Source organism: Pan paniscus, chromosome 14 (genome assembly GCF_029289425.2).
Source record: "Pan paniscus chromosome 14, NHGRI_mPanPan1-v2.0_pri, whole genome shotgun sequence".
NCBI lineage: Eukaryota > Metazoa > Chordata > Mammalia > Primates > Hominidae > Pan > Pan paniscus.
Window position 1 is genome coordinate 89,157,329 of NC_073263.2, and position 26,877 is coordinate 89,184,205.

Consider the following 26,877-nt stretch of genomic DNA (forward strand, 5'->3'; position numbering starts at 1 on the left):
ACATGGATATAAATAGATGAGGTGATAGTCAGTGATGAACCTAATATTTACAAACTTTCAGTATTTGGAGATTCATGATTATGTCAAATCTTTTCATATATGATTATACTTTTATTGAGGAAATACTGATATGCACCAACACTCAATTTTTTTGAGTTTTATGGAGATTCATGCCTAATATTCATAACAAAATTGGACTACATGACATCAATGCTCAAGAAGATTGTCAGATGTTTAAAAATAAAGGGTAAAATTTAGCTATTTATAGGGTTTATTAGTCATTTGTGATTAATATTACCATAAGATTTTTTTTGATTATTTAGAAACTTAATTATGGGATTACCTTAACACATGTATGCCTTTGAAAAAAATAGAAAATATGTCACAAAATTTTCAATTTAAAATTATTTACATAACATATTTATGTTAGAAAGGACTATGAGGTTATGTCCCTAAACTTAATCATGAAAGGAATTCCCCTTCAAATAAACCATACATATTTGCATTTTGCTATTGATATTTTAGGAGATGTATAATTCTTGTTTTAGCATTTGGGTTATTAAATATAAAATTCTTAATAGTCAAAAACTGAAAGACAAGAAACATATGTCATAGTAGAGACATTTTCCACTTAAGGAAAAAGCATACTCTATGTATACAAGCAAGTGTTGTTTTATTAACCCTATATATTTGAATTACTCTAACAATAATTTCTGGTAGTTAATAATATCCTTGATATTCCACAGCCTATTTCTAAATATATTTCATGATCAGTTTAAGATCTAATTTATTATTGTAATAAATAAAAGAGCAATAGTATATATTAATATTTTGAAATATATTTTCACTGTTTCATTTCTCAAAATATATCTGACATGATAGAAATGATGAATCACTCAGAAAGTATCCCTGTGGAGACTAACTACTGAAAATCAATGTATCTTTTTTTTGTTTAAAGTGAGAACAAAGTTCAAAGGTATTAATTTGAACTAACATAGGTAAGGCAAATAGACCCTGAGAGTTTGTGTAATTCATAGCATAGTCTGCTATCTACTGTTTGTATGAAATATGGAATATCACCAACTACCTTGAAACTCAGCATTTCATCTGTAAGTAATAATAACACCTCATGAAGTCATTATAATAATTAAATGAAAATATGAGACAATCTACATAAAATGTCTGGTAATAGTAAATGATTCTGTGTGTGTATGTATGTGTACATTTTATTTACCTTTGACTTTGAATTATAAATAAAATGTGCATTGCCTGTGAATGCTTGTGTTAACCATAGCTGAAGAAAGTCACATTATGCTGGGCGCAGTTGCTCATGCCTATAATCCCAGCACTTTGGGAGGCCCAGGCGGGAGGATCACAAGGTCAGGAGTTCGAGACTAGCATGGCCAACATGGTGAAACCCCGTATATACTAAAAATACAAAAATTACCCGGGTGTGGTGTCACATGCCTGTAATCCCAGCTACTCGAGAGGCTGAGACAGGAGAATTGCTTGAACCCAGGAGGAGGAGGTTGCAGTGAGCCGAGATCACACCACTGCACTCCAGCCTGGGGGACAGAGCAAGACTTCATCTCAGAAATGACAAAAAATCATCACATTACATATTCAAAAAATCCAGTCAAATGGATTCCTATTATGAGGGACAAATGAATTTAAGCCTGCCTTTCTCTATGTAATACATTACTACTAAATGCTACCATATCTATGCTATAGTGAAGTATTTTTAAATATGAAAATTCTTAGATATCATGAATAAGTGGTAGTGTAATTGGTTAAAGTTTGTATGGCAGTCACTACTCATATAATACAGCAGTTGAAGACCTAGATTGATTTTAGAATGAATCATGCATCTCATACTGGTGATTTAAATCAAAATTGGTTATTTGTTCATTATGAATTATAATAATTAAAATAGCAGCATACATCATAGCATGCTATATAAGAATAACTATAAATTTAGTGTCACTATAAAAATCTTCATTAGATTGATGGAATATTTTTAATCACAGAATAAAAATGCATCATCTAATATTAAACAAAAACTGAGCTGGCACAGGTGTGTTTTTCAGAGGTAATTTTTCATGAATTTACCATCCAATTACCAATATTTGTTTAAATAAAGATAACTAGTAGAATAAAATGGGCTGGGCACAGTGGCTCATGTCTGTAATCCCAACATTTTGGGAGGCCGAGGCAGGTGGATTACAAGGTCAGGAGATCGAGACCATCCTGGCTAACACAGTGAAACCCCATCTCTACTAAAAATACAAAAAAAAAAAAAAAAAAAAAATTAGCCAGGCATGGTGGCACGTGCTTGCAGTCTCAGCCATTTGGGAGGCTGAGTCAGGAGAATTGCTCGAACCCAGGAGGAGAACGTTACGTTACATTGAGCCAAGATCAGGACACTGCGCTGCAGCCTGGGCAACAGAGCAAGACTCCATCTCAAAAAAAAAAAAAAAAAAAAAAGAATTACTTAAAATCTGTAAGTTAAGATTAATAATAACTATTTTTTAAAAAACTCTTTTTGAAAGACAGGATCTCATTCTCTCATTCTCTCTCCCATGCCAGATCATACTTCACTGCAACCTAAAACTCTTGGACTCAAGGCATCCTCCTACTTCAGCCTCCTGAAAAGCTAAAACTACAGGTGCACACCACCACACTCAACTACTTTTATTTTTATTTTTCTACAGATGGGGTCTTGCTATGTTGCCCAAGCTGGTCTTGAACTCCTGGCCTCAAGAAATCCTCCCACCTTGACCTCCCAAAGTGCTGGGTTTACAGGAGTGAGCCACCATGCCTGGACCAGATTAATAATTATAATATATTTTCCAAGGAGTTTCCATTTTAATATTTATTATTTGATTAACCAGTGTGATAGTTATATAGTCAATTGAAGACATAGCACATTAACTTTGTCATCTACCCAGAGGAAATGTTTTCATTAATGCAGAGGCGCAAATGATATGAAGCCAGAACCAAGAATGAATTCAAGGTCTTCAAGAAACACTTTACTGATGGCTAGATCTGGTGGTTTCCTAATTATTTTGGACTTAAGCCTTTCAGCAATGTGTAATTCCTTTGAAGTTATATTGGTTTTGTCAATGGAAGAAGCATATTGTTGGAAATAAAGGCCACTTATATAACTAATACTTTAGATAGATTGATGAAAAACAAAATCTAACCTTAAAAAATTATAACTTCTGAATGGGACTTATTATCAAGACATTATGTCTTTGTATCAGATTTATAAATGTCATTTTATTAAAACTGAGGTTTATTGAGCTTTTCATGGAAATTAGAGACCATATTAGCATTCTATAAATTAGTTAATTACAATTTGCTGTTCAAACTCTGCCCGCTCCAATTGTACAAAAAGCCACTAAACTTTAAAATCATGTTTTCGTATTAAAATAGATGGAACACAAACATTCAAGTGCAGTTTTTTTAAAGTTTTTTTTGCACACAAAACTTATCCTAGATAATTCCTGAAGCAAAATACTGATTTAGTATTTTCTTTTCCAGTTCTACTAATATCCCACTGTGTGATCTAGAGAAAAGTACTTTAGAGAGCACTTTGCCATGCATAAAAAGGCACTTATCTTCTAATAAAATTCTATTGATTTAAAATAATCTACCTTTCTTTCTTTACAGAGGTATAATAAGGGTGTAATGAAGAATTTTGAAGTGCTTGTAAAGTTCCTTGAAATCTTTAAAAGAATAGTAGAGGCCTTCAATTGAATGCAATTCGAAAGAATTGAATAGAGACCCTAAACAGAATGCAAATCAGGCCTCTTGCCAAATGTGAATTATAATTGTCCTTATTTATTGAGGGTGTCATAATCACCATCATTACTTATGAGTGCAGCTGTTCATATTGATTGAATTTCCAAGGTATTCCAGAAATTGAACAAGAAACACAGTTTCAATCTTCTGGGAATTTATATTCTAGACCTGCACTGTCCAATATGGTAGCCACTAGCCACAGGTGGCTATTTAAATTTAAATCAATCAAATTTAAATAACAAATAAAATTTTAGTTCCTTTGCCATATCATCCACATTTCATTTTTTTAAGCTACCTCCTACAGAAAGGTATCATTCATATTTCAATTTCTCAGTAGCCTTATGTGGCCAATGGCTATCATATTGGATTGCACAGATACAGTTAATTTCCATTATCGCAGAAAATTCTATTGAACAGCCTCTTGTAGATGCTTGGTGCACATATGCCACTATAAATATTATTCAAGAATACAATTTATACAATATAATTTTATTGCATAAATTGTAGTTCATTAATTTTGATAGAGACTTTTGATAGAGAAAATAGATAATCTATAAAAAGTCAAACATCTCTGTAAGCATTCTGATATGAATCAACTATTTTCATCTCAAATACAAGAGACAGGATCTAGCACATTTTAGGTGCTAAATATTTGTTCAATTAATAAATTCATAAATGAACAAGTATTTTGTGTATACAAAGAGATTTCTGGAGCTCATTTTTCTTGCTATTGAAGGGATACCATATACAGTTTTCAAAATAAGGAATGATAATGTAGTCTGGAAGAAAAAAACACATTAAGCAAGAAATAGAGCATTGTGCAGATCAAGTGCTTGATAACGCAAGGGAATGTTTAGATGAGCAGTCTTCATTGTTAGAAAGAATAAGTAAGATTTTTTCAGATGGAGAAAGGACTTACAGAGAATTCTCTAGAACAGTAGGTAAAAGAAAAATGAAAAGTCTGATAGATAAAAGGGCAGTGGAAACCAAAGCGTTGGAGTTGGGGAAAATGCTGATTCATTTTGAGGGGATAAAGAGATTATGAGTCTTCTGATGAATGAAGGATTCCAGTTGGCAAAGTTGAATGTAGTACAATCAATTTAGATATTTTTCATTAGCAATGGTTCTTCTGAAATTGTTGTAATTTAACTGTGTTTTAGGATAATTAATTGTTTTTCTCTAAAAAAAAATAAAACAACAGAAATAACCCAGAAAACACAGGCATAACAAAATGCCTGTTTAGACTTATTTTCTAAAAATGACTAGAGATGTGTGAGAACCAAGGACCAATGGGTCCCAAGAGACAAATCATAGCACTAATAGAGAGTTACATAGAAAAGCTAATCTGATTACATTATGAAACTTCTTCATTTCCAGTGGAATGTGTGCATTTCAATGCTAGTATAAGCCAGATGGCAGTAGCCTTTGTTCTAACAGGGTCTGATGATAGTTTGTATATTTAAAATGTCACAACTACACACTCACTTTTCTTCAGTAAACAGTAAAGAACAGCTGCTGACAACTTCAAGTGCAATTACTTATCTTCTCTACAGAGCCATTTTGATCTTCCTCTTCACTCACCAGAGTATCAAATAAAACTGATGTTCCCAGTACACAGCATGGTTCTGAATAGTGTGAAGATAACAAAGCTAGCTTCTATTAATTACCATTCTATTAGCTGATACTGGTAGCTAGAATTGAATGTCATATATGAGTAATGCTGAGAAATTATTGTAACTAATTAATTGACACTCATATTTAGAAATGTATTCAGTGTCTCCAGTGATAATAATGGGTCATGAAAAATAAAACCATTTGAGAACTATGGGATAGAGATGAATTTAAGGAACTCGTCTTGAACTCTTCCTAAGCTCTTAAATCACCCCTCCAAATATTCTTATTTTTCAAGTGCACATTTTTATAAATTTTTATTGGGGATGTGTATGCAAAATTGAACAAACTGTAGTAGAAACTAAAACAGTAAGAAACAAAAATAGTAAAAAAAAAAAGAGCATACGATGAAAAATAAATTCCCATTCTATTTAAGACGCCAGTCTTCTTCCAAAAGGTAACCACTATTATTAGATTTGTGTGTATTAATTTCTTTCCAGAAAAAAAGTCTGCCTCTCACAAATTATAGGTAATGTTATATATACTCCTAATAATGGCAAAACAGTATTCCTATACAAACTGTTGTTTAAAGTAGAAGAGTATTCTAAGGTATAGAAGGATGTGTATGACTTTTCAGTGAGTCAGACATTTAACTTGTTCTTACTCATTTTCAAATGCAAGCATCTGTTACATATCTTCTGACATAGTGTTTTATATATCTTACTTTGGCACACCTAAAGGCTACTTTCTGAAAAAGTAGTGTTCCAAAGATATATTTTTGTAGATATTTCCAATTGGTTATCCAAAAAGGATATTTTCATATGTAATTATATCAAAAAATATCCGAGTGTATGTGCAAGGAACTGCATGAGGCAAGGAAGAAAATTGGCTATTTTTTGTATATTCTTTTGTAATGCCTCTGAGAGTCTATTTCTAAGGCTGTGAATAATTAAGTCTGTAAGTGAATAAATAATTTCAGCAAAATTAGATTTGCTGGCCATTTTTAATTTGATAAATATAACTGCATGATGTTTGTTTTTAATTTTAAATGTATTAGACAAAATGTCAAAGACAAATGCTGTACAGTTATTTAATTTAGCAATTTCATAGAGACACAATCATAAATGGTGACTCATTATTTTCCTCCAGGAGAAACTTTTATTTTCTCCTTTTAGATATGTGATATACATATAACATATATTATATATAATTATATATAAATGTGATATATATATAATTTCAATTTCAAAAACTTTAAAGACATATGCCCTTTAACTTAGACTTGAAAAATGTGTCATTTATTAAATTGAGTTGAACAGACTTCTTAGCCATTACTATGGAGGAATAGAAACTTAGCATTAGAATTCCATAATCTTAACTCACCAGTTAGGCTAACAACAACAACAACAACAACAAAATTGCAAGCTCTACTGGCTTTAGATGTTGATCAATACTTATGAAGTCATGAAATGATTAATAAAGAATTTCCTTGTTTATAATCCTCATTAGGTTGTTTCTTAAAGCACCATAATTCTTGACTAAGCATTTTAAAATTCTAATGATAACACACAGATACGCAAATGTGATAAGAATTATCTTAAAAAATGTACTTAATATAAGAATCCCTCCTGTGTTCATAAAGCACTAAAATAATAATTCTAGAAACTAATAAATATAAATTATTTGGTCCATATAAAATATATGGTCCATATAAAATATATTTGGACCATATAAAATATATGGTCAATTTTAAGTGGCAAGTATGCTACTTACGTTTTCAATTTAAATTTAAATTTGCAGGTATCAAATTATGGCCATAATTGATAATGACAATTATATTTACAATATAAATGTCAAATATATTCCCCAAATATATTTCTAAATATATTTCCCTACATGATATACACTTATGATGATACCCTCTCAATAGATAATTCTAATAGGAAAAAAAAATTTGCAAACATTTGGACAAATGTGACTTTCACATCCAACTCCATCAAATAATGTTTAATATTAATAGACTTAATTCTGGGGAGATATATTTGATCAATCATTTAATTTTACAATGGCCAAATGTATCTACGTAATTAAGTGCATGCATCTGAGTGCTGTCTGAAAGCATGTATACACATATGACCATGTGTTGCTTAGTATAGACTAAAACATAGATACATTTGTTCATGTGGGTAAAAGTTTTGGCTCATATTTGATCACTCTTATGTAATTCACTTATATATTTTCTAAGCAATAGTCAACATTCAATGCAAATAAAGAAACAGATTAATAACTGAGGCTTTTCCTTATATCTGTGATGTTTTCCCTCTTGTGTTTTTCTGTTCTGAACTGTTCAAGTCACAGTATTTTCTAAAATTTCATTCTCTTGCAGAGCATCTTATAGAGACACCTAGTGGCAAAAGGTAATGGTGGCTTCCGGGACCATCCTTAATGTTGAGTTAATGGCAGAAAGTTTTCATCATTTACTTATTTGAACCACAAGAGGTAAACTAGATTATTAGCATAAGTGTTTCTAACAAAACTGTAACCTAAACTAATTCCAAACATATTTAATACTTCTTAGTTGAATAATACTTACTTTAATTAGAACAATAAATATTTAAAATAAAAATAATACAAAACCATGAATTAAACTTTGCTATTGAATGAAATTATAAAGATTTAGAACAGTGATAAAATATAACAGCTTTATTTCAGCTATTTTGAAAAAATCAATAATCGATTAAGACAATTTAGGACCTTTAAGAACTTCTACAAAGTTAATCGATATTGAAAATTATGTTTCTGATAGGACTCAATATTTATATTCCAAAGGCTTCTGGCTGTAATTCCTATATAATTTTAAATTTAAATATTACATTTCATTTTGAAAATATAGAAGTAATTTTAAACTTAAAATAAATTTTCTAAAATGTTTATATAATGTTAAAAGTTAATGACTGAATAAAAAATACAGAAATAAGCCTTTTGTGGATGAAGTGTAAGTTATATTTGTTGATGCAATGTATCTATAGCTAGTGGCTATCATTCCTAGGTCAAATGCTTCTAAATTTAATGAAACGTTCATTACAAGATTTTGTTTTTATTGTCTGAAATTACATATTACTTCTTTCCTTCCTCTCCCTTGAATATAACCCATACTTAAACAAAATTGTTTCCAAATAAAGTTTTTATGGTATAAAGTAAAAATATATATATTCACACAACATACACAGGGGAAAGTTCAAAAAAGATTGCAGTACCTCAGGAGACTGCAATGTTCATCACCTGAGATATACATACGTCTCAGAACATAGACATATTATCAGACTCTATATCAATATTAAACATATGATTAACCAGATTATAACACAGCATTATCCCAAATATTACTAAGAATAAAACAATATCAATAATAATTAAGACGTAATTAATTGCAAAATAAAGTGGGTAAAATATATTTATATGGAGAAACTAACTACATAGTTATCAAAGGAACAGGCACATGTGCACTCAGCCTGCACTGGGTCACTTACTATGATCACCTTTTCTCTTATACCTGGGATGAACGGCAGGTCTAATATTACAAATATTGAAAACATGTCTTATGAATGTAAAGACCCCTTTTTGGGGATGGAAGTGTCTGGTTTCATGGAAAGACCCAAGAATACTTACTGTAGAGATGACTGTAGTGGAGTTTAGCAGATGACTCTTCAAGAAACTCGCTTTCTATCGATATTGCATTTACTTAGGGGTTTTCCAGCTTTTTAGTACACACCGGATGTATTCACAAACATTCCCTCTGAAAGTCTTTCACATTCCCTTGTGTTGCCTAGACACACCTATAAAACGTAATTCTATTAAAGAGAAAAGAAAAGTAGCGCCCTTGTTTGCAGCTAGGAGGAACCACTCCCTTTTCCAGGATGCTTAACAGTAAGTACACGAGACAGCAGCATTCTGAACGGCAGGAGGAAGGCAGGCGATCAGCACAGGGCTGGAATCATCTGTTCCTGACCACCAGCAAGCCTGGCACTGCCGGGGTTATTTCCACTCCTCCCTTTCCCAATCCGAGAATTGCACAGTCCCACGCTCGAATTACGCACATGGTCCAAGACTTCTCTCTCTTCCTACGAATGTGACATCCAAGGGGGCCCCGGTTGCGCCGCCCTAGCCCAGGGACGCCTTCGCCCTCGGCTGCCATCTATCGGCCACCGAGCGCCCGCTTCGCCCCGGGCCCATCATGTCTGCTGCAGCTTGGCTCGCACCAGAGGCGCGACAATAAACAAGTGCACTGGACTGGGCCCTGCACCCGCTCCGGAGCAGCTGTCTCAGAGACCCGGTGTTGCTTACCGCGTTGCCACCTCCTCGGCGCCCGGGAGGAAGACGCGACTTTCTCGGAGTTTTTTTTAGAGCCACCGGGCTGCCAGGACAAGCCACAGGCATAGAACGACGCGGTTGCTGCCCGCCCCCCCTTCCCCCAGAAACCCCAAAGGATGTCGGTGATAGAGAGTTCCAACTAATGACGATTGTGCGCCGCATCTGGGGAAGGGATACAGAAAAAAACCCTGCAAACACCGTGAGGATGAAACTGCCAAAGGGATGCAAGAGCCTCTCAAATACTAATTAGGGGCCGCGGCGGCGGCGGGCTCGGCGCGGAGACAGCGTCGGCGGGATCCCAGCGCGGTGGTCGCCGCTGCGCTGGGGGCGGAGGACAGCGCAGGAGCTGCAGCCGCCGCCTTCGCTGGAGCAGCCGAGGGGCCGGTGCCACCTTCGCTCGCCCCCTCACTACCATGTACAGTGTGCGCTGCAAGAAGAAGGCGGGAGATGCATGCACACCCCCGCGACCCGCTCCCTCTGGCTCGTCCCCCGGCGTGCGCCACTGACCAGGGGGGAATGTGGTGAAGACGGCGAGGAGGAGAGCCGAGGGGGGAGGGGAGGGCCGGCCGGCGCGAACCCAGGCCGGAGGGTGCGAGGAGCCGGAGGAGGCTGGAGGGGGCGGCGGCCACAGCTGGGTCGGAGAAAGTTGCCCCCTATGCAGATGGGAACTGTGAGTACCCCTGTGGGGGGGAGGGTGCAGCGAAGGCTGCCAGGGACCCCGCGATCGCGCCTTAACACGTATTGGAGCGAGTGTGCGAGTGATCATGAGTGTGAGCGGGTGCGAGCGCTCGGCGGGGCTGACCGTCACGTTGGCGGGGCCGGCGGTGCCAGGCAGTCTTCTCCGCGTCCCCCTCCTCCCGCTCCGTGCCTCCCCTCCCAGCAGCTCCCCCTCCCCGCCCCGCCCGGCTCCGGCTCCCGGCCCCTACCGCGAGGCGCCTCTCCAGCCGGACCTCCGCCGCCCCCTCCCGCCGCCTTCCTATCCCGCCGCTGCAGAACGCCCCCCGCTCTCCACCCCCCAACCCTGCTGCCCGCTCCGACTACCGCGGAGAGCACCGGGGAGAGCCGTTTGGGGAGCCCCGGAACCCGCGGTCGCCACCGCGGCGGCGGCCCCAGGCTGGAGGCGTCCGGGCGCCTCTTTCCTCCAGCCTCTGGGACCGCGCTGCTCGCAGTCTCCTCGCCCTGCCTGGGCTTGAGAAACCCAGTGCATACCCCAAAGAGGGTTTTTCTGTATGTGTGTGTTTTTAAAGGGTGGCTATGATGACTGGGCCTTGGAGATGTGAGACTGGGTAAGTCTATCGTTTACTTTGCAAAAGAGGTGTGTGTGTGTGTGTGTGTGTGTGTGTGTGTGTGTGTGTGTGTGTGTCTATCTATGTGGCGGGGTGGTTTTCCTTCCCTCTCCTCCCTCCCCTTCTTCCTTCGTTTTCCCTTCCTTCTCTTTGGGGCTGGGTGGGGGAGGGGGAGCCTCGCGTCCTGGAACTCCGGGTGCTTCTGCCTGGGCGGCCGCTTGAGCAGCTGTGCCCGGAGCCTCCGGTGCGGCCTGGGTGCTGGGCTCCAGTTCGAGAGGCTCCATGCTGCTTACTGCAGGGACGTACAGGGCGGTGATCCAGTATCTAAATTCTTTGGGAGAAAATGAATAGTTCCCCCGCCCCCGCCCTCCAGGAAAAAAAAAAAAAATCTGAGAATCTGAGAATGTTCAGCGCACCCGCGAATTTGCATCGGAGGTGCGTTTCCCCGTCAGAATGTCAGCCTCCCCAGGCTCATTCAACTTTATTTTCTCAAATTTTTGGTCTCCTTTGCTAGCAAGGAGGAGGGGAAAGGGAGTGGGTTGAGAGGAAGCTCTTCGACCCTTGCTAACTAGAACTGAATTAAAGTTGTAAACGCTGGAGTTTAATACTGGCTGGACTGAATTTGCAATGGGCTTTCAGATGGGGTGGGAGGTGAATGGGGGCGGGGAAGCACAGGGAGGGAGGGGGAGGGGACCCAACCTCGCTGAATGGATGTGCGGATTTGATCCAGCGGAGAACTGAAATTTCAAGGTAAACGTTTTGCTTTCACTGGGGTGGGGATGTTTTTGCCGCTTTTAAGCCGGGAGACGTTTACCGTTGCGTTGGGAGGTCGGGGATACTTGCGAGGTTTATGCACTGTGGTTCCAATTCATCTCGACACGTCTGGGTGGCCACACGTGAATGATTCGCAGGCACACTGATACATGTGCGTGTGAATGCAGGGGCGTTTAATAACGCGGGCTGGAGTCGACTTGGGGATCAGGAGCAAGGTCTCCAGGCTTGAACCCGCTGTCTCGGAAACATCTTGGCTTTAGTTTGGAGTTGCAATTCGATATTAGACTTCGGTAGTGAGGCAAAGGCAAGGTTGACCAGAGAAAAGGCATAGGTTCCTAGAGTCCAGCATTTCTATCAAATGTCCTCCACCCCATTAACCAACGCAGCATGCGCGCGCGCACACACACAAACACACACACACACACACACACACGCTCATTCCATTTATGTCCTTCCTTTAAGAGTGCTGCTGTTGATCAGAAGTAGGAAGTGGAAGGAAGCCTTCAAGGGGACAAAAGAGGGCAAGAAAAAAAAGGGGGAGGGGGTCATATTGATTCCTGTGGGAGATGAAATTCGGATATTAAACAACTGACCTAAGTCGCTTACAGTTCTTCCTCCCACCTTTCTATTTTGCCTCTTAATCGGCCCAGGCGTCCTTTCCCTGAGATTAAAAAAAAAGAGAGAGGGGAGCGTTAACAATTAAATGTAATAAGCAACTCCAAAGATGGGGATGCTGTCGAGGTGGTAGTTCCGTGCAAACCTTGCTATTACCGTTGCAAATAGACGCGGAGCCCAAGGTAAGGGAGGCTTTCGTGCTGATCCTTGGTGTACTGATTCCCGGTAAGCGGTAGGAACGTCCTTTTTAAACTCTAGGCATCGGGAGGTATTCGGAGATTGCGGATACCTTCGCTGAGTTCTTTGTAATCCATCGTGCAGAACTATTTCAGTGGCTTAAAGATGCGGTTTGGTAGCGTCGCTGACATGATCAATGAGAAGTGGTCGCAGGGCGCTCTCCGGGAAGCGCTGCTAAGTGGTACCGTGCATGCAATTAGGACGCTGATGTGCTTTAATAGCGTGGTAGTGAAGTCCACCATCAAAGCAAATGCGCTCTCCTTTTTTCTCCTTACTCAAAGCTCCGGGAGACAATTGATGATTTAAGAGCTTCTTGGGGCTCCTTTGATGCATTATATTACAGCCTTTTTGCCTCTGAAAAGTATCCTTTAGGTTCCCACCGTGGCATTTCTAGCGATGGTTTAAAATACCCCAAGTATGTTGGCTCCTTGCCTCTCTGTGAACATGAGAGACCTTCACGGTGAACTGTTAACTGAAGAGGCTCTGAAAGAAAGAAGGGGGGGTGGGGACTGGGTATAGGTGAGGTGGGGAACCTTGTAAAATGGTGCTTCTTTTTTCTTAAATTAGAACCATGAAACTGAACTGACAGCCATTTTATGTATATTTATGGATTGGTTTTGAAAAGGGGGGGAGCAGAGAAAACTAAAATGGGACTTTATCTAACCTGCTCTTATCTTGTAAGGAGCAGCATATTTGTGGTGCGCTCATTTAAAAAAATGAAATCAACCTTTAAATCAAAATGTATAATAGATTTTAATAAAATCTGGAGAATGTCAATGTTTCACTTGGGGAGGTGTGTCATTTGTATCTCTTCCTTTTGGGTTTTAGAGTAATAATGTTAAGAAAGAGAGAGACTTTCTGACTGATCCCTTAAATTTTTGTCATATTCTGTTGTTTCCTTGTTTTCTCTCTCCCTTACAGGAGGTAAAATGCACACTTGCTGCCCCCCAGTAACTTTGGAACAGGACCTTCACAGAAAAATGCATAGCTGGATGCTGCAGACTCTAGCGTTTGCTGTAACATCTCTCGTCCTTTCGTGTGCAGAAACCATCGATTATTATGGGGAAATCTGTGACAATGCATGTCCTTGTGAGGAAAAGGACGGCATTTTAACTGTGAGCTGTGAAAACCGGGGGATCATCAGTCTCTCTGAAATTAGCCCTCCCCGTTTCCCAATCTACCACCTCTTGTTGTCCGGAAACCTTTTGAACCGTCTCTATCCCAATGAGTTTGTCAATTACACTGGGGCTTCAATTTTGCATCTAGGTAGCAATGTTATCCAGGACATTGAGACCGGGGCTTTCCATGGGCTACGGGGTTTGAGGAGATTGCATCTGAACAATAATAAACTGGAACTTCTGCGAGATGATACCTTCCTTGGCTTGGAGAACCTGGAGTACCTACAGGTCGATTACAACTACATCAGCGTCATTGAACCCAATGCTTTTGGGAAACTGCATTTGTTGCAGGTGCTTATCCTCAATGACAATCTTTTGTCCAGTTTACCCAACAATCTTTTCCGTTTTGTGCCCTTAACGCACTTGGACCTCCGGGGGAACCGGCTGAAACTTCTGCCCTACGTGGGGCTCTTGCAGCACATGGATAAAGTTGTGGAGCTACAGCTGGAGGAAAACCCTTGGAATTGTTCTTGTGAGCTGATCTCTCTAAAAGATTGGTTGGACAGCATCTCCTACTCAGCCCTGGTGGGGGATGTGGTTTGTGAGACCCCCTTCCGGTTACACGGAAGGGACTTGGACGAGGTATCCAAGCAGGAACTTTGCCCAAGGAGACTTATTTCTGACTACGAGATGAGGCCGCAGACGCCTTTGAGCACCACGGGGTATTTACACACCACCCCGGCGTCAGTGAATTCTGTGGCCACTTCTTCCTCTGCTGTTTACAAACCCCCTTTGAAGCCCCCTAAGGGGACTCGCCAACCCAACAAGCCCAGGGTGCGCCCCACCTCTCGGCAGCCCTCTAAGGACTTGGGCTACAGCAACTATGGCCCCAGCATCGCCTATCAGACCAAATCCCCGGTGCCTTTGGAGTGTCCCACCGCGTGCACTTGCAACCTGCAGATCTCTGATCTGGGCCTCAACGTAAACTGCCAGGAGCGAAAGATCGAGAGCATCGCTGAACTGCAGCCCAAGCCCTACAATCCCAAGAAAATGTATCTGACAGAGAACTACATCGCTGTCGTGCGCAGGACAGACTTCCTGGAGGCCACGGGGCTGGACCTCCTGCACCTGGGGAATAACCGCATCTCGATGATCCAGGACCGCGCTTTCGGGGATCTCACCAACCTGAGGCGCCTCTACCTGAATGGCAACAGGATCGAGAGGCTGAGCCCGGAGTTATTCTATGGCCTGCAGAGCCTGCAGTATCTCTTCCTCCAGTACAATCTCATCCGCGAGATTCAGTCTGGAACTTTTGACCCGGTCCCAAACCTCCAGCTGCTATTCTTGAATAACAACCTCCTGCAGGCCATGCCCTCAGGCGTCTTCTCTGGCTTGACCCTCCTCAGGCTAAACCTGAGGAGTAACCACTTCACCTCCTTGCCAGTGAGTGGAGTTTTGGACCAGCTGAAGTCACTCATCCAAATCGACCTGCATGACAATCCTTGGGATTGTACCTGTGACATTGTGGGCATGAAGCTGTGGGTGGAGCAGCTCAAAGTGGGCGTCCTAGTGGACGAGGTGATCTGTAAGGCGCCCAAAAAATTCGCTGAGACCGACATGCGTTCCATTAAGTCGGAGCTGCTGTGCCCTGACTATTCAGATGTAGTAGTTTCCACGCCCACACCCTCCTCTATCCAGGTCCCTGCGAGGACCAGCGCCGTGACTCCTGCGGTCCGGTTGAATAGCACCGGGGCCCCCGCGAGCTTGGGCGCAGGCGGAGGGGCGTCGTCGGTGCCCTTGTCTGTGTTAATTCTCAGCCTCCTGCTGGTTTTCATCATGTCCGTCTTCGTGGCCGCCGGGCTCTTCGTGCTGGTCATGAAGCGCAGGAAGAAGAACCAGAGCGACCACACCAGCACCAACAACTCCGACGTGAGCTCCTTTAACATGCAGTACAGCGTGTACGGCGGCGGCGGCGGCACGGGCGGCCACCCACACGCGCACGTGCATCACCGCGGGCCCGCGCTGCCCAAGGTGAAGACGCCCGCGGGCCACGTGTATGAATACATCCCCCACCCACTGGGCCACATGTGCAAAAACCCCATCTACCGCTCCCGAGAGGGCAACTCTGTAGAGGATTACAAAGACCTGCACGAGCTCAAGGTCACCTACAGCAGCAACCACCACCTGCAGCAGCAGCAGCAGCCGCCGCCGCCACCGCAGCAGCCACAGCAGCAGCCCCCGCCGCAGCTGCAGCTGCAGCCCGGGGAGGAGGAGAGGCGGGAAAGCCACCACTTGCGGAGCCCCGCCTACAGCGTCAGCACCATCGAGCCCCGGGAGGACCTGCTGTCGCCGGTGCAGGACGCCGACCGCTTTTACAGGGGCATTTTAGAACCAGACAAACACTGCTCCACCACCCCCGCCGGCAATAGCCTCCCGGAATATCCCAAATTCCCGTGCAGCCCCGCTGCTTACACTTTCTCCCCCAACTATGACCTGAGACGCCCCCACCAGTATTTGCACCCGGGGGCAGGGGACAGCAGGCTACGGGAACCGGTGCTCTACAGCCCCCCGAGTGCTGTCTTTGTAGAACCCAACCGGAACGAATATCTGGAGTTAAAAGCAAAACTAAACGTTGAGCCGGACTACCTCGAAGTGCTGGAAAAACAGACCACATTTAGCCAGTTCTAAAAGCAAAGAAACTCCCTTGGAGCTTTTGCATTTAAAACAAACAAGCAAGCAGACACACACAGTGAACACATTTGATTAATTGTGTTGTTTCAACGTTTAAGGTGAAGTGCCTTGGCACGGGATTTCTCAGCTTCGGTGGAAGATACGAAAAGGGTGTGCAATTTCCTTTAAAATTTACACGTGGGAAACATTTGTGTAAACTGGGCACATCACTTTCTCTTCTTGCGTGTGGGGCAGGTGTGGAGAAGGGATTTAAGGAGGCCAATTTGCTGCGCGGGTGACTTGTGAAAGGTCACAGTCATTTTTGTAGTGGTTGGAAGTGCTAAGAATGGTGGATGATGGCAGAGCATAGATTCTACTCTTCCTCTTTTGCTTCCTCCCCCTCCCCCGCCCCTGCCCCACCTCTCTTTCTCCCCTTTTAAGCCATGGGTGGGTCTAACTGGCTTTTGTGGAGAAATTAGCACACCCCAACTTTAATAGGAAATTTGTTCTCTTTTTCCGCCCCTCTCCTTCTCTCCTCCCCTCCCCTCCCTTCTCATTCCTTTTCTTTGTTTTTAAAGGATGTGTTTGTATGCATTCTGGACATTTGAATTAAAAAAAAAGTATTGTGATCCTGTAAAGGATCACCATAGATGTGGACAAATCATTAAAATTACAGAGCTATATGATCCATAATTGATTAGTCAAAATAACTTATTGATGAAATATACAAATATTTTATTGTAGCACCTATTTTTATATGCACATTTAGCATTCCTCTTTCCTTCACTATTTAGCCTATGATTTTGCAGAGGTGTCACACTGTATTAGGATCTGCATTTCTAAAACTGACGTGGTATCAGGAAGGCATTTTCAATCATTCAAAATGTGGAGAATTTAATGGCTAAATCTTTAAAAGCCAATGCAACCCACCCAATTGAATCTGCATTTTCTTTTAAGAAAACAGAGCTGATTGTATCCCAATGTATTTTTAAAAATAGGGCAATTGATTGGGCCATTCCAGTGAGAATTGTTTGCAAGTTTTGGGTTTTATTAGAAAATATTTGAAAGTATTTTTATTAATGAACCAAAATGACATGTTCATTTGACTACTATTGTAGCCGATTTTCGATTGTTTAACCAAACCCAGTTGCATTTGTACAGATCCACGTGTACTGGCACCTCAGAAGACCAAATCATGGACTGTACAAGTCTCTATACAATGTCTTTATCCCTGTGGGCAGCAAGCAATGATGATAATGACAAACAGGATATCTGTAAGATGGGGCTACTGTTGTTACAGTCTCATATGTATCCCAGCACATGTAATTTTTTAAATAGTTTCTGAATAAACACTTGATAACTATGTCAAATATGAGGGATGGAAGTAATGATTACTTAAGGTGCAAAAGACTTAACTATGTGTGATTGATAGAATCTCCATCATTAACAATTTAGGAAATAGTTCCTAAACTTTATTCGTAATACAAAATGTGTTTCCCCTAATTAGCAAAATTTTAAAGTGTATATATATAGTATATATATATAGTATATATATACTATATATATACTATATATACTATATATAGTATATATACTATATATAGTATATATAGTATATATACTATATATAGTATATATATAGTATATAGTATATATATACTATATATATACTATATATATAACATACATGACATATATATGTAATTTATTCCTTTGTTGGTTCAGGGAAGTATGATTTTCTAAATGTGTCGCTTAATGTGTTTATTAATGCTGTTTCAATTATATACACTCTTTCCTTACTGAAGTATTCATCTACTACGTGGAGCATGGTAAGTAATATATCGCATATTCACTTTTCTCTTAATACAATGTAATTGTCATATCAGTATTATTTATTCAGTCTACAGTTTTCCATAGTTTTCATATTTTTAATTTGTGTAAAACTACCTTCAACAATTATGATGGATTCCTTATCTAAAGTTGATCAGTATTCTAAATGCTCAAAATGGTGTATATGAGCTCGTCATCTTTGAATAAGGTTTTCTAGTGAGTTTAGACACAATTTAAGGATAAGAAATGTTTCAATTATGTGCTTCATTGCTGTAGGTGGATCTCCCCATAATTTCACCTGGAATTTGTACAATATCAAGGGCTGTTCATGAACTTTGTGTTTAAAGAACAATTTCCATGGCATTCTGCCACAAAGAGGCAGCATTCACCCATGAGAAAATTGACAGTAACTACTTGAATTCAGATTGAACAGGTGGTACCAGTTTCCCGGAGGATTAAAAAAAAAAACAAATTGTAATGCTACATTGACCAAGTACAGTAGGCTGTTCATATTCTTTGCAACATTTTCCTTTCTAATCTTTTTTTCAAAGGGGAAAGGAATAAGCTTAATAATGCCATGGTATTATCATGAAGAAAAGTGCATTGCTTGCTCTTCATCTACCTCCTCTATATTAGATCCAAGATTAGAAAAGAAAAAAAAAATACTAGCATTTGACTTCACAATTGAGATTGGTATTATTCTTCACAGCAGCAGGAAGTTATTTTTTTAATGTCAGTATCACTTCCTCAACCTTATTATATATAGATATGACAGTTTTATAAATTATAAAATATAAATGTAAAGTGGAATCCTCCATGTAACTTAGTTTTATTTCTTAATTGGTGCATAAAATAAAAAGATAAGAATTACATAAAATTAATGACTTAGTTCTGGGCAATATAAGTAACTTTCAAAGAAAGTTTAGTGATGTATTTTTCAAAGATTTACAAAATTTTATTGTAAAACCAGCATTATTTTACATCATTTTGTCACATATACTCCCTTTAGGTGGTTCATTTCTATCTTACTCTTCCTAAGATGTCCAATATTTTATTTCAATCTTCAAAATAACATTTATAGATTGATTTTTAAAAGTTCCCCTTAATTTTTATATTTTCCCACTGTGTTCAGAAAATAAAAGTAAATTCATCCTGACTTTCATAAATGTGAAAAATTTTTTATCATCTCAGAATCATGAAACTGCACAGAATTAAAAAATGAATCATTTTTCTCCTACCAACGTCTTCCTGCTAATACATTAACTCATAAATTAGAATATAGGTTGTATAGTGTTGAATATTTGAGTTTTGTTGATTTAAGTTGCTCACTGAGTAGATAATTGGAATGGACATATCAGTAGTATATGACTGGAGTAAGAAAATTCTCTTCACAGAATTTTGAGGAAGAAAATATGTAATGTTTCAGGCACCAATTAAATTTGGACGCACACTAAGCTTACTCTTTGTGCTTGTTCGATTTAATATGTTGCATAAATCTCATATATTTAGAGGTAGATATTACAAAATATTATTTCTATGTCTATGTGATTATAATGTAAATACTTAAATTATATAAGAAAAAATAAACATATTCCAAGAAAATGTAGATAATTTGAATGCTAATATAAAAAATCATTTACAGCTAAACTATTGATTGAAGTTGTAAGTTAAACCACCTTAGCATAGATAGCCGACTTGGAACATGTCTTCTGTTTAGTGAAGATTATCACCTTTACACATGAAAAGTGGAAATTTTTGACAAATTTCCTGGGAACTCAAGTCTGTTCCTCACCACTGTTTCCTCAATACTAGTAAGAAAATCAAACTAGTTTGTAATGAGAACATCCACACGTACTGTGAAAAAAGTTACCATTTAAGAATTTAATCCAAGATTGCAGTTTCTGGGCTTATGTATTAGTTATATTTGTGTTACTACCTTGTTTTGTTGGCAAAATATTCAAATTAATATTCATTATTTTCTTTTTCGATTCTATTATTTCTTGTTTCCTTACATCTGCTCCTTCCCTCCTTCTTTCTCTTTTTTTTATCTTTTTTCTTCATTATTTTTCAATAAGGCAAGGGAAAGAGTGAACATAGTTTAGTCCTAGTTTGAAATGCCAAAATCTGGCTATTTAATTTGAAGAGTTCCATCGATGGTTCCCAAAGTCACATGACTCCAGATTAATGATAACATAGCAAATCCCAAATATTCTGTCAATTTATTTGGAAATGTGCTCTTCTTGCACTTTTCAGATGGCTCCAAGTTAAGATATTTGCAGGCATGGCAAGATACCTGGAATGACTACTTTTAAGAATAAATTTTACACTAAGAAAAAGGAACTAGGAACATCAAAGCAACAGATTTAAATACTAGAACCAGGCATAGTTAATTAATTAATTTTCAAAGAGAATAAAATGTTGCAAAAGTATAAACTGTACCATATTAACAGTTTTATTTATGCATAAGTTTCTACAAACCCTTTGAGATTCTCCACTATTGCAAATAAATATGTGAGAATAAAATTAAAGTAGTTGGATAGACATTAGTCATGTGCCTAAAAATAATTGTCTAACATCTATATCCTCATAAACTTTATATCCATTGATATTGCGCTGTACATTATAATTATTAATTTCAATTCAATTTAATGCCTTTCTATGACTAACCATATATATTTCCATGAATATATGTAGCATGTATATGACATACAAAAATAGATGGATTATCAAGGAGTTATTACACACACATTTTTCCCAAGTTTTTTACATTTTAATATTGTCAAGGATTTCAAATTATACTCTTATTTTAATGTTTTAGGAATGTTAGATTGGGGACAGAAAATTTGATGCAGTAAAATTTTTGAATGTGACAATAATACAGTACTTTTTTTTTCTTCCTCCGGTTTTAGCAGACCATGGCTTACTAGCACAGGTCAAATACTTCCGGTGTTAATTGTACTAGCATTATAAAAACTGTATTAGTATTAAAAGAACAACATTTAACTCCAAGTTTGAGATATTTAGACTATTTCCTAAAATAATTTCTGAAGATTAAAATAGAAATATTTTATAGAAAGTTGATGTAATGCAAATATAAAATAATTTGATTTTTTAGAGATCTAAACAAAATGTTATGATATATTGCACAATGCTAAGTATGTCAGATCCATTTTTATTAGATGTTATTAGAGTCATTTTATACAAGAAAGTAATAGTCAAGTAATAGTCATAGAGATATGTTGAATGAAAATCTTCCACTGAGGTTCTTTTTTTTTTTTTTGGCATCTTTATTAGTAATCATGAAGAAATATTGTACATTTCTATTATAAAATAAACATGTATATACTTTAAAATTTCATGTTTCTAAAAGTAGAAGTTATGAACCATTGTTTTGAAGGATATTTTTCATTTTTGTTGTTGTTTTTAATTTTAGTTTAACATATGCACAGATGACATTGTGGCTTTATTTTGAAGACTCATTTATACCTGGTCCACATTGACAAACTTATTTGCGATTTGTATATTTAAATAATTTTTTCCAGATATTAACATACAAGTTCAATTCTTTCTTGATTGTAATACTTCAATATTTAATCATATTTATATTCATATATATTTATGCGAGCAGCAAAATTCTGTGGTTTTTGGTGTTCTGGAGTGTACATGTTTTAGATTTTTACTCACAAATTTATTTCTACCACTAGTGATCATTTCTAGCATTCTCAACTAACACACTTTTCAAAAACCTTATTGTATACTTCATTAAAAACAATACATAATAATGGATATTGAAACCAAAATTTCTGCATATTTTCAATTTAGTACCTGCCTATTGAAACAAAATCTGAAGGGTGTCAGTAATCCTAGGTTAACTGATTAGCAAATTTCTTTTAGGATACTGTAATACTCTGACTAGCATGTTTCATGCGTGAAAAGTTCATCGGTGATATGCAGACTACAGTTTTAAATATTAAATTTAAAAATTGATATATAAAAATGAAAACTTGACCAATAAATATATCTCAGCTGTAATAATATATTTACATAAATTATCCACACAAAAAATATGCCTTTTAACTTTATAAACATAGAATATTTTTTGCTATATTAACATCCAAAGTCAAAAGGGTGTATCACTCTGAAAGTTCTAATAATAGTGAAAGACTTATAGCTATCAAATTTATTTAAATCCTCTGTTTTAATATCTACTTTAAATTTTCACTTCAAAATATAAAGTTAATGGTATATATTTTTCTTTATATAGCTGAAATCTGCCCTTGCTAAAGTTTCATAAGATATACAATACACATAATAGGGTTCCTTCACAGTTTTATTTTTGTTTAGCATTTAGTTACCATATATTAAAATATGAAGTTATAAATTACCACTAGTTAAGTTATAATTATGTTTTTTCAAACAATATACCTCAATTATATAATCATCCCAATTTTTTAAAGCTAGTGACCATGAGCATATATATGGGTGCATCCAAATGAGAATATTGAGATCCAGAAATTACTAATTTTAGAGAATATTCAAAATCATTCACCAGACTGTCATTTAAACCCATTCAATCAGTATAATGATATATTTGTTACCCAATTATGATGAAAGATCCCTAATTCTTAGATGAAAATGTAGTATTTCACTGGAAATTCGTTTTTTGAATGTTAAACCATAATTATTGAGTATCCAGATTATAAATTTTAAATATCCTCTCCAAGATTTTATATATATAATTTATATATATATATACAGAAAATTAAAGAGGGTCTTTCTATAAAAGTAAGCATTTTAGGAAATCACTAATTTCATATGGCTTTCACTATGTTTGACTTGTAATTTAACAACAAATTTCATCTTCCTTTAAGAATTTTTACCCCAGAGAAGGTATTTGTTTGTATAGCATGTACTTGAGTCATCCGTTGTCCTATTATTGGTTTTGGCCTAGTCTCTTCATTTAGAAGCTCTGTGCCCAAGGTCAGACACATGGAAAATGGTCTCTATCATTGCCTTTAATTCTCACAACTGAATCATTCTACCACTGTCCCCTACCTCTCTGTTATTTTTGGAAAGAAAAAAAAAAGAAGGTGATATATCTCTTTATTTTGCTAACAAAAGAATTTTAAGAATATCCTAAGGCAAATTCATGACATCCCCCACATTATTAAAATAAAAATATGACTCAATTTCTAACATGGCAATCAAGAACTATGTAAGCAGGACTTAGTGTGAATAAGGGGATGGGGATTTTAAATTGTTACTATGAATTTGTGATTCATTAGTAATTTTAAATACACAACATCTAAAACATAAAGGTGGCAATTTCTTTTTTAGTATATTTTAAATTACACACTTTTGTTGACAGGGTAGGTAATATAGTTTACAAAATGCCACTATTGCGTGCTTACAAACATTAAGAAACTTGGTTGCCAACTGATGACTCATGTGGTAACTCCTGAAAAATCTGTTTTATTTGATCAGATCAGCTTTATTTCCTTTAAAAAAAAATTTGAATTCAAATGATTTTAGGCTAGATGAATAGCTTCCATATTTCCATATTGTCTTAACCTAGAAACTTCAAATAATTTTACATTACCAGCTAGACCATAAGTGTATTTTAACTTTCAATCATGATTAAATAAAATTTGTTCCTCTAATATTAAAATGTATCTATCATAATCATGGATTTTTAGATATTGTTCTTGGGGAGCTCAGAGTTTATCAAAGCTTTATATGTGATATATGAGGTAGCAAATACTATGTAGGTTTATATTAAGGAAATAAAACAAATATAATAAACACGAGAATGAATAATTTTACATGAAAAGGGGGAGCTGGTATGTTGTATATTAATATTGTATTTGAAATATAAATATATGTGTTAAAGTTAACCATTGACAGTGACTTGGAGTCTCCCAGAGATGAAATTACTCCTGTTTAGGTGATTTTGTAAAATGCACTATCTCTCACAGCCCCTGGACATCATAAGGGAAGTGGCAGCAGTAATTTAAGAGGTATGTGAATACAGAAGGGAAATTATAATTGCAGCATACACAGAAGCTTTTCCTAAACTGTTCAACTGCTCATATACTTGACAAGAGTGTAAATGGCCAATTCATTGGAAATATGTGAAACATCAAATATGAGAATCACTTTTAGGATGACAGGTATAATTTGGAAAATCTGATCCGATAGAATTAAGACCAAAACTTTTTTAAATGGGGGAAGACAGAATGGCCATTTTTTTTCAATGTCTTTGAACAAAATAATGAGTAGAAGTAATATATTCTTCACCATTGCTTATTGTGTCCATGACAGGTTGTTTGTAAATAGATATATACCTACAGGAAGTAAAAGATAATGTAATGAAATTCTCAAACTCTCCAAATATGTTTGTTTCCTTTTAAGATTGTTTTTCTTGAGACAAAAAACTGAAATACTATCTAAAATAATTTTGGATTTTATTTCCTCTATCATTTTTATAACAAAATGTTACTTAGCTTTATATATTGCTATTATGTATGTTTCTATATAAATATATAATTAGTTGGATTTTTTTTCACTGTTGATTTGGTTTAGTCATCATCTTAGCTTTTTGCCTCAGTGAAAGTATAGGTTGTGCTTCAAATGAGAAAATAAGAGGTGCGAAGTATTTGCTGTTATTTTTATCAAATGATAGCCAATGGCTAAACATTAAAATGATGATTCTGTTATTCCAAATTAAGTTTCTTTGTCCACCACAGATTGATGGTGTGTCTTTGGCAACTTTCTTTGTGTCTCTGCTTTAATTTCAATTGTAAAAATGAATCCAATGAACTTGGTTTATGAACAGCTGAAAGAAATTTAGATTTTAAGTTTTCTCTACTAGGTGTATGACAACTGTGACTCTAAAATCAGCAACATGATAATTAACTATTACTGTTATTTACATTATGCACCTATGAAAGGGATGATTATATCTTTTAGAGAAAACATCTTTCTCTTACTGTGTATGTGTCTAATATTTGTAAAATAATTAGTTCAAAACATATTATTTAATTTCTCCATTAACTTTTATTTTACAAAATGAAATAATTGTTTGTAGATAATTAATGGCAACTTTAAAAGTATGACACCCTTGAAAAAGAAAGAACTTACTAGTTTAGTTTTCTTGACTTTCTTACATATTTTTACCTTTTGAAATAACATTGAGCTTTCAGTACATTTAATAAGATATATCATCAGTATTTATTTCTCAAAAAATTGAGTAACCTTTCTAAATTAGATAATTTTTATTTGCTTATTTTATTTGCTTTTAACACATTTTGAAGTTATGTGTGAGGTAATTTCCATTGTTCCAGTTTTAATTCAAACAATACTGAACATACTTACAATATCTAAAGATCTTTGGCCTTTCTTTGCAGAATTAATTGGAAAAGGTACAATAAATATGCAATATATCACTCACCATTTTAATATTCTAAATTTAGCAACTGCTCTTATACCTAATGATTAATAATATAAGTTGTTCTAGTTTCCTTTATCCGCTGTGGTATAAATTTGGCTGTTAATCCAATAATAAAACTATTTATATTTTTAACATTTTCAAATATCATTACTACTGCTATTTACTAGTCTCAGTGACAATCTGAGATCCTCCTTAGATGCTTAGAGGAATCTTTATACAGGGTTATAAATAGAGAATTCTAATGATTAAAATTTAAAATGGTAGCAATGACAAGTCCACTATAAACATAATAAATAAATCATTACCTTCTCTATTAATGAACAGAAACTTCAGTACTTTAAAGCTAATATCTTGAAAGATTTTAGAAGTGCAGCCAGATGGTACTCACACCTAATGAAAAGGTCTTAGTGAAAATCATTTTACAATTTACAACATTTGCATTGTTCTTTACAAATGTTGTTTCCATTCCATGCAAGACAATTAATCCAGAATTATTTTGACCACAATTTTTTCTTCCTAATTAATTGGCCAAACACAATGTAAATAAAATAGGAAATGCTTCAGTTAATATTTACTATATAAACAAACAAACAGATAGTGGGATAATGGTTTTATCTATCACCATATTCTAGAATTGTGCCTGGCATTCAGTAAGCACCTAATGGATTAACAAATATGTACTTGTAGATGTCTGCAGACCAAGGTGAATTTAGTGAATATCAAAAACTTCTTGAGTGCTCCATCGTAACGCCATTTATCTTGACATAAACTGCAAAGATGGCTCAAATGTCGATAAGGATATCAGGTGAGTGTTTAGTACTTTGGCATGAAAGTTTTTGGAAAACCATTGGGATGCTACTAGTGATATTTAAATATATTTATGCTAAACACAGAAAATATTTTCCAAATGGCTCCCTTTTAGTCTATGCTTGTTTTAATTAAGTTCAGATAGTTAAGAAAAAAATGGAAATGGGACTAGAGAACTTTGGCATAAAACTCATTTCCCAGTCTTTAATTGTAATTATTTATTTTGCTTTGATAGTATAATTGGTTACATTTTTCAAAAATAATAAGAAAAGTAATTGTTGCTGCTCTGCACTTACATTACTGT

At 36.9% G+C, this 26,877-nt stretch overlaps 1 protein-coding gene across 3 annotated transcripts; it reads left to right on the forward strand.

The window, feature by feature from the left end:
* The first annotated feature begins 10,318 nt into the window (after positions 1-10,318).
* On the forward strand, positions 10,319-17,861 carry SLITRK5 (SLIT and NTRK like family member 5). 3 transcript variants are annotated; one of them, XM_034936846.3, is made up of 2 exons: positions 10,319-10,456; positions 13,620-17,861. In XM_034936846.3, exon 2 carries the CDS (start codon positions 13,628-13,630, stop codon positions 16,502-16,504), a length of 2,877 nt encoding a protein of 958 aa, XP_034792737.1. In that variant the 5' UTR covers positions 10,319-10,456; positions 13,620-13,627; the 3' UTR covers positions 16,505-17,861. The 3 variants fall into 3 exon arrangements, with proteins under 3 accessions (XP_034792737.1, XP_034792738.1, XP_003832064.1); XM_034936847.4 differs by lacking the exon at positions 10,319-10,456 and adding an exon at positions 10,790-11,072; XM_003832016.6 differs by lacking the exon at positions 10,319-10,456 and adding an exon at positions 11,131-11,822.
* Positions 17,862-26,877: the final 9,016 nt, after the last annotated feature.

What these genes read in the sequence shown, in the direction of transcription:
- SLITRK5 (XM_034936846.3), top strand. Translation starts at nt 13,628, where the DNA reads ATGCACACTTGCTGCCCCCCAGTAACTTTGGAACAGGACCTTCACAGA.